Source organism: Fusarium sambucinum, chromosome I (assembly GCF_050947815.1).
Source record: "Fusarium sambucinum isolate potato_lamoka chromosome I, whole genome shotgun sequence".
Taxonomy (NCBI): domain Eukaryota; kingdom Fungi; phylum Ascomycota; class Sordariomycetes; order Hypocreales; family Nectriaceae; genus Fusarium; species Fusarium sambucinum.
Genome location: NC_139294.1, coordinates 6670410 through 6679079, shown reverse-complemented (window position 1 = coordinate 6679079; position 8670 = coordinate 6670410). Strand labels below are relative to the sequence as shown.

The following is an 8670-nucleotide window of genomic DNA, read 5'->3' as shown; positions in this document are numbered from 1 at the left end:
AGCAGCGGTGAGTGACAGAAATCGCAGCTTTGATTGTAGGTTCAATCGATAGCGCCTCGTGTATATTAGACTAATCACATGGAGTGAATAGATCAATAACCATCCTATCTATTCGATACCTGGCCTTAGGGTATCAGAAGAATCAACTACTGGAAGCATAAGAGACGAAATTACTAGGTGATATTATGCTCCTTAGACTATAGTCCTTAGACAACTTATTTTTGTACCCTAAGACTTAGGAGGTTAACGTTTCTGCTACTCACTAGCCTGGTTCTGCTGATACCTACCTGTGAGACGTCGAAGCCTCCCCTCTCACTACCCCACCGACAACCTCTCCCAACCAAGTCTTCTCGCACGTCATGGACCCTGCAAGTCCTTCCTTGGAAGTGTAAAAGGTAGGAGCAACTTCGTCGTACTGGACATGGCCTTGAGCATAAATAATGCTCACTAGGGTGTCTCCGCTGGTGTCACCAAGAAGAAGAAGGCCAAGAAGGCCAAGAAGGAGGAGGCAGCCCTGGCCAAGGCTGTTGAGGATGTTGTCATGGCCAAGCAGATTTGTTTCTACAACAAGTCAACAACAGACACAGTCAATAACAAATACACTTTGGGTTTCTCCTTCGCTCCAGATTTCAGGCCTTTACCACTTTTCCACGCTGTATATTCAAGCATATGGCCGTTGTCGATGCAGTTTTGTTTTGTCGACATGACACCCAACTTTTCGTTGCACCTAGAGAGAATCCAATGGGTAGCAGAAAAGTCGACATCCTAAGTCTTAGGGTATAAAAATAAGTGGTCTAAAACTATAGTCTAAGGAGCATAAGATGGTATACTAGTTTCGTCTTTTATGGTTCCAACGGTTAATGTTTCTGATGCCCTGAAGGGAATCACTACTCAAGTTCGGTAGCACGAACCTGCTTCAGCATTAGAACCTTTGTTTGGTATGCCATTTGATGCCTTCCAAACTGACCTGGGTCCGCCTGTATTTGTAGCGAAATAGAGGTGTATTGCTTTGCTAATTGGATAGCCATCCAGCCATAGGAATCGACATTGTCAGAGTCATCACATACTGTGTGCATTATTTTTCGTGAAGCGATAAGCTACACCATAGTAATCGCTTTCTTTGAGGGTATCGGAGAGCTCCCAACGCTGCGGCCAAGTTCTTTCCAATATGTAACTTTCCTCCGGTATGATCCTGGAATGATTGCTCCATGTATATATATTGCTCTTGCGTCAATTTGACGGATTCAGGAGGTTGATCGCCCCAACAATATAATAAGGCATCGAACCCTGGAATCTTTCTTGGGCGGCCGAATACGACTACGGCACAAATGAATGTCTTTCCACCAAAACGGCATATTTGGGGTTGCAAGTGTAACAATCCATTGATATTTACATGACTGAATGGGTGTTTTGCCTCGATTCGTATCTGGATTGAAGTTTTTATCTGTCATGAGTGGTCGATGGCCGTGGCTTTCTAATACTTACTTCATTAAAAGCCTTTACTTTACGTGTCTATATTCAAAACAACACTTTTATTCAGTTCGACTTTTCAAGATTTTTGATGCGATACGTTGACCAGAGTCGTACGCTGGGGAGGTGATGGCTATATTGCAAGACGTTTGATTGAGAGCATTTAATTCTCATCGTGGGTCGCTCAATGACGCTATATGAAACGAGGTATAGGTAGGTGTTTCTGGTGGTATAAAAAACATGGTCCAGGGTATCAGAAACGTTGGTCGTTGTTAACATGATGAACTAAATTAGTAGGCCACTTTATGCTATTTTGATCATACTTCTTAGGCTGTTTATTTTTGTACCCTCAGACTACTAGATAATCACGCCGAGGGTTCCTTTCTGCTTCTGCTTTCTTTCTCGGTATCTACTCGCCCGTTCAGGCCCACGATTATGTACGTCTCTCGATTTCTATGAAGAAGGGTTTTTACTCTTGACCTGGATGATATGAGAGGCAGACACCTTCCACCAGAGCGATCACCTTTAGACAGGACAGTTGAAATACAATAAGGGATTTTTATACCCAGTGCAGACGCTACTTTTGACCCTACCTATGTACCTGAAAACATACATAATAGAAACAGTAAAGACACTTCAGGAAAGCCATTTCAACACAAACACTGACCAGCTTGACCTTCAAATTCCAAGGCAATAAATACACTTCTCCTGTCAAGGCTCGACACCTTGATCCACGGTAGTATGTGTCTCTAACCAAGCAAGTATGACTCTATCCTTGGTAGTATGTGTCTCTGACCAAGGACATATGTGACTCTATACTTGGTAGCATGTCTCTCTAACCGGGGTTGGTCTCTCGAGCCATGCGAAAAAGCACTGCCACTCTTTGGACACGGTGGCTAATAACGATGCTCGAGGGAATCCGCGGTCGGTGATGGTTCTTCTCAGTCGATATTGTGGTATGACAGATCGTAGAATTAGGAGACGAATCTCTGGAGGCAATGATCTCCAAGAGAACGCCATGGTGAGTGATGTAGTGTGTGAAGATGAATTCTTTTTGCGCGTGCGGGCTGGAGTGGCTCACCTCTTATGTTTTTTTATGTTTTTTATGTTTTTTTATGGTCACTTTAGCTTTTGCCCAGGCCTTCCTAATTTCCTCTAGGTTTTCAATAAAGATTAATCTATCTGCGCAGATTAATTTTTTAATAATATTTAAAATTAAAGGTTCTCTCAAGATAAGGTTTTCCAGCTATGGCATAACTCTTACGGCATGAACTCTATAATAAAGGTAACTTATAAAGGAAGTTTCTGTTACGCTGAAGACAGCAGCAACTTCTTGTAGCTCACCTCTTATATCTTCAAAAAACACTAGATTTTCATTTCATGCATCGGCGACGCAGATGTGACTCAGTGCAATTCTACATAGTTTCACATATCTTACGTAGAGTTTGACCATCAAGCTTCAACCAAGTTTAACTTTTCCCAAAATACTGCGAAACTAAACTGTGAAACTTAAATAGCATATGATCAAAATGGTGATTAGATAGCTTGCACAAACTTTAGTAGGGCTCTGAGACAGACACATGGGGTTGGTTTAGATTATTGTATAGCAGTTGCTGACTGTCTGTAGTTTACTAGATAGCTGTCTATGCTTTGATGGAACAAGACGACTTGGAATCAGTAAATCCGATAGTTCCACTAACACAGAAGACTGAACTCTATAGCCACTCCCAAGATATGAGTGCTTATGGCTGAGTTTGATCAGCTTTTAGTATGCCATGGCTTTGACTTCGGGATGGTTCCTCTTGAACTTGTCAATTTCATTTTCAGCGGCCGAGATGCAGCATTTGTAGTTTTCGCCCGTTTTTAACCACGATGCCGACAAGGGGAATGCGCTGCGAAGGAGGAATAGATCGGTATCTTTGATATTTGATCCAATATCGCCTCAGTGACGGCCCAGCTTGTAGTCAAGCCTCTGTCCTGCGCTGTCTTCCTTCCATAGGAATACCAAGCAGATTCGTACACTTCATCTCTGGTCGAACCAAAGGCCCTGGGGTCACAATAGTCGTGGCGTAACAAGATTTTGCGTAAAGGGGGGATTGATTAAGGATTCCATGAATAGCCGTGGTGCCTCGTTGAAGGATGCTGCAACGCAGAAGATATTAAATGCCCAACAATGTTGCGAATGTCCTCTTCCATGCGTGGTGCTGAATTTGAATCCGGTTATTCTACCCAATGTAGCAGTGTTCTCGAGTTGCATAGGTAATGGACTGTGCTCGACTGTTGTATTCTTCTGCACAGCCCAGACGACCGCCTCCACGCATGAGCCTACTCATGGTAGCACAGAGGCATGTACCATTCTCAAAAGGGTATGTTGATTTGTGTTGCAACACACTATAGGGGCTCCACCGTTGAGATGATTGAAATTGCTCTACTCTCCAGGTAGTGACCTAGACACCGACTGTAGGCGTCACCAATATAACACGATGGCAAAGTCCAGAGAAATCATGTTGTGCTATTGATGGATGTTGATGGTTGATGGATATTGATAGGTGGTTTCGTCTTTGGCCTCCCAGGGGATCAGTCTGGGAGTTTCTCCCGCCCGCCGCGGAGAGGCAGACGAAATGGGCGGGTTAAAGATGCTGAGTAAGGATGACGTAAAATAGAATAAGAATAGAGGAAGGCCGTCGTCGGTTAAGAAATGTTTGTTGCTAGTTGAGTCAGTATTGAGATAATAGTTAAAGGAATAGATGTTAGAAATCTTCCTCTTCCTCTTCCTCTTCCTCTTCCTCTTCCTCTTCCTCTTCCTCTTCCTCTTCCTCTTCCTCTTCCTCTTCCTCTTCCTCTTCCTCTTCCTCTTCCTCTTCCTCTTCCTCTTCCTCTTCCTCTTCCTCTTCCTCTTCCTCTTCCTCTTCCTCTTCCTCTTCCTCTTCCTTCTTCTTTTCCTCCTCTTCTTCTTCCTTCTTCTCCTTCTTGGCGGCGGCTAATGCCGCCGCCGTAAACTCGGCATCCTTCTCCTCGGGGAGGGGGGGGAGGGGGAGTTTAAAGCCAGGGGCTCCTCTATTATTATTATCGTCGTCGTCGTCGTCGTTATTGTTGTTATTGTTATTGTTGTTGTTGTTAAAGTGAAGTTATTCTACTACTAACTTTAGAATGTATGAACAAGCCGAATGCTTTAGACCAGTGCTCCTTCTTCAGATAGTTATAACTATAGGTCATCAGCTTAAGTGGAAGGAACTCGTCGTAAGTTCTGGTCCAGTCCAACCAAGCTCGCATCTTGCAAAAGCTAATGGCAAGGGTCTCGATATCACAAAGACACAATGGACGAAAATAGTTGGTAATATTATACTGCTTGGACTATAATCTTAGTCAAACCCGTAATGTTTATTTCCTAAAGCTTGGGAAATTATGTTACTCGCTGACATGGGAAAACAGGTCTCCAGCATCTACAACGCTCAACTGCGTAGGCGACCAGCGGGCGAGGAACGACAAAGACATAGGCGGTTATGATCTCCAGGTACAGACCACATTCTCACAAAGACAAAGCTGCATAGTTCAAGACCCAATTATTTTAAACATATGAATTCTGTAACTAGTAATATTGGATCACATCAGTAGGCACAGCCTGCTGAAGATCATCCGTCTAGAGTGGTTTTCATCCAGGTTTGGTATCTAAAGGGGGAATTGTTAAACAATAAACATGTTGCAAACCAGTACAAAAGAAATTGACATCGCACTCCCATCCAAAGCAAGACTTCATTAAACAGCTCCTCCAACGCAGGTGCCATCCTCATCATTCATCGTTGAACACCCGCCCTACGGGTCCAATTTTCTGTATGGTATCATGGTATCTTAGAAACGAAAAGAACCCTCTTTCCTCGCTATTGTTTCGCTTGGTAGCACGGTCATGATGCTGTATATATTTTTTCGTAGGTTTATTTCGTGTTGATTAATCGTTTAGTCGGTGAAGAACTTGATGACGTTTTGCAAGTCGCGCAGGCCTACGCCCTTCTTAGGATAGCAGATGTAAATCTCCTCTCCCAGGGCGCCGAACTTTGATCGGAATGATGCCTTACGGCGAAGGCCGAGGCTGTCGATGATGGATCTGTAGGTGGCGCTGAGGAACTTGGCGCGAATTCCGCCGACGTGCTCACCGGCAGTGAGCTTCTCCGACACACCTGCACCAAAGGTGACCTTTCCGGTGGTGTTGGACAAGGCAAAGCTGACCAGGACCTCGATGGCACCGTTGACAGCACCAGGGAAGTCGAGAGCCCACTTCACTTGCCAGCCGTGACGAGGAGCAAGCTTAGCCAAAACGACCATAGACATGACCTTACCGTTCTTCTCGGCAGCAAAGTAGCGGCGGTGCTCCTGGTCGATCCATGGACGAACCTCAGTAAGATGCACTTGCTTGCCCTTGCGGTTGTTCTTCCATTCCTCGATGGCGGGGTTGGCACGAGAAATAAAATCTTCGTCAGCCTTGACCTCGTGGATCTTGACTCCTTCACGCTCAACACGACGAGCTTTTGCAGCCAATCCCTCGATTTGAGCACTGTTATGCTTGTCGGCATCAACACGCTGCTCCTCGGTACAGGTCAAACTTCGCCAGCGAAGCTCAGAAGCGAGAATCTTCTGGACTTCGTAAGAGACAAGCATCCAGAGAGGTGTCAGGCGCAAGTCAACAGTAAGGTGGTGAATAAAAGCACGGATGACCTGGGGGTATTGGGTGCGGTCGCAGAGAGGATCACCAGTGATCATGGCAAACTTGTCACTCTTGACCCAGCCGATGGCTGCGCCAGTCTCGTGTCGCCAGATCTGGAAACGCTCATCGAGCCAAGATGTGTTGGTGGCATCACCATAGTTGGCAATAAGCTTCTCCAAAGGAGGGGGAGAGTCGGCGTGGTGGGGCTTAGTGGTGTCAGCCTCAGGGTGAGGCAGGCCAGGAGCCTTAGTAGGGAGAGACTTGGGATCTCGGTGGAACAGAGAAGCGTATCGAACATCGCCAAGCTCGAGCATCCAAGCGACAATACGCTCAAGGCCAAGGCCAGCACCAGCGTGAGGAGGAGCACCCAACTCGAACGCGGTGAGGTAATCCTCCATGCCATCCTCAGTCATACCGGCTGCAGCGATGTTGGCTCGGAGCTCGTCAACGTTGTGAATACGCTGGCCACCAGAGCAGATCTCTTGACCGCGAATGAAGATGTCGAATGATCGAGTCCACGTGGGGTCATCGACGTCTTTGGCAGTATAGAAAGGTCGAGCATTGGCGGGAAACTTGTCAAGAACATAGTAATCGGTGTTGTACTTCTGACGAACAAGCTCGCCAAGTCGCATCTCGTCGGGAGTAGACAGATCCTCCACCTCCACCTCGCGCCCGTCGTCTCGAAGCATCTGAAGACCCTCGCTGAAAGGGAGGATAAGGGTCTCCTCAAGCCACTTGAACTCCTTGCTGGGCCATCGCTTACGAATGACCTCAAGCTCTCGGGATGCGTAAACTGTTCTGAAAACTTCCTTGAGGAAGATGTCAATAAAAGAGATGACCTCGTGGTAGTCGGTGTCAATGGCCATCTCCAGATCGAGACCTGTGTACTCGGTCAAGTGGCGATGAGTGTTGGAGTTTTCAGCACGGAAGACAGGGCCGACCTCAAAGACACGACCAAAGTCAGCAGAGATAGCCTCCTGCTTGGCGAGTTGAGGGCTCTGAGCGAGGAATGCCCGACGCCCAAAGTAGTTCACGGGAAAGACAGCAGCACCACTCTCTGTGGCAGCAGGCTGCAGCTTGGGGGTGTTGATCTCGACGAAGCCATGTTCCTCAAGTGTGTTTCGGAAGATTCGCGTGACCATTGCACGCACACGGAAGAGGGCTTGGTTCGAGGGGTGTCGAAGATCGAGAATTCGGGCATTCATTCGGTTGCGCAGAGTCTCTGGGGGCTTGTAGTTGCTGAAAGGAAGGTTTTGGGCAAGGTTGACAAGATGGACAGAGTCGATAGCAACCTCAACTCCAGAGTGTGTGGCTGATCGGATGGGCTCAGGAGGTTGTTTGAGGGTACCAGTGATCTGGACCAGAGACTCAGAGTTGATCTTGCGGACCCAAGAGATAAACTCGGTATTAACGGCATCGCGGGCGAGAACACCTTGAACAGAGTGTGTTTGGTCGCGGAGAAGGAGGAAGTCGAGCACCTTTGAGATGGGTCGCTGCGTCTCGATACGGGCTCGAAATGTGACTTCCATACCAAAGGGCAGGGTATCGAGCTGAGCAACTGTGTTGATTTCGCCAGGGTGAACTGGCCAATCGGAGCTCATGCTAGTTCGACCGCTGTCGAGAGAAGTTCGGCTGCTAGGAACAATAGCATTGGTAGTGGCAGTTGTGCCATCCATGCTGGATCGAGCCGAATCTCTGTGGGGAAGTTCGACGCCGCTATCGTTCATGGTTTCGCGAATGGTTCTGGATGGTGAAACGGAGCGAGGTGACGAAAACGCTGAACTAAGAATGGCTGCCGAGGGTCTTGTATCAACACTCATTGAGGCCGCACTCGTAGCGACCGAGGCAGGCCGGTGGGTGGTGTCCGGGCTCGCCATTTGAGCAGTGTAGTAGGACGATGATGTCAGAGGATCAGTGGGTTCTGAAAGGACCGAATCTATAGAGATTGTCGAAAGTGGGCTTGATGTTAAAGCCTGGACTGGGGTATATGATGTGATTAAAGGTGAAGGAATTCTAGGTGTAGAAGAAATCGAGGTAGGAGTAGAGGGGGTTGCAAGACCTTTTTGATGATATTTGGACGGTAGCGGCATACCAAAAGCTGATGTGACGGGAGCCAGGATGCCCGTCATAACAGCGAATTAGTGCCCAGGTCGCAGAGTGCAATGATGATGGAGGGTGTGGCACGGTGGGTCAGCCACACTTGAAATCTTGGATATGCCTGACTTGGTTTTGGCTCTCCGTAATGTTTCCGCAATAGAGCACCCCTGCTTGCAGTCGATGACGATCGCGCGGGCTGGTTTCGGTTGTTCAGTTCTCTTTTGGGTGATTCAGAGTCAGGGACTGGTCTAGATGATCGTGGCTGTGACGATGAGAGGTGCAGGTATGTATCAGGTACGCACTGTGGCTTGTAATTGGATTAAAAGATGGGAAATGAATCAGTAGTTTCCTGTTATGCGAGCCCTAAACGCTTGAGAAGCATGGCTGAACAGAAAGGAACTACA

The 8670-nt window shown here is 47.2% G+C and overlaps 1 protein-coding gene across 1 annotated transcript; it reads right to left on the bottom strand.

Moving 5' to 3' along the window:
* Positions 1-5424: 5424 nt before the first annotated feature.
* On the bottom strand, positions 5425-8298 carry FSST1_004849 (uncharacterized protein; the record flags this gene model as incomplete). Its single annotated transcript, XM_083231065.1, has 1 exon — positions 5425-8298. One exon carries the CDS (start codon positions 8296-8298, stop codon positions 5425-5427), a length of 2874 nt encoding a protein of 957 aa, XP_083088279.1.
* Positions 8299-8670: the final 372 nt, after the last annotated feature.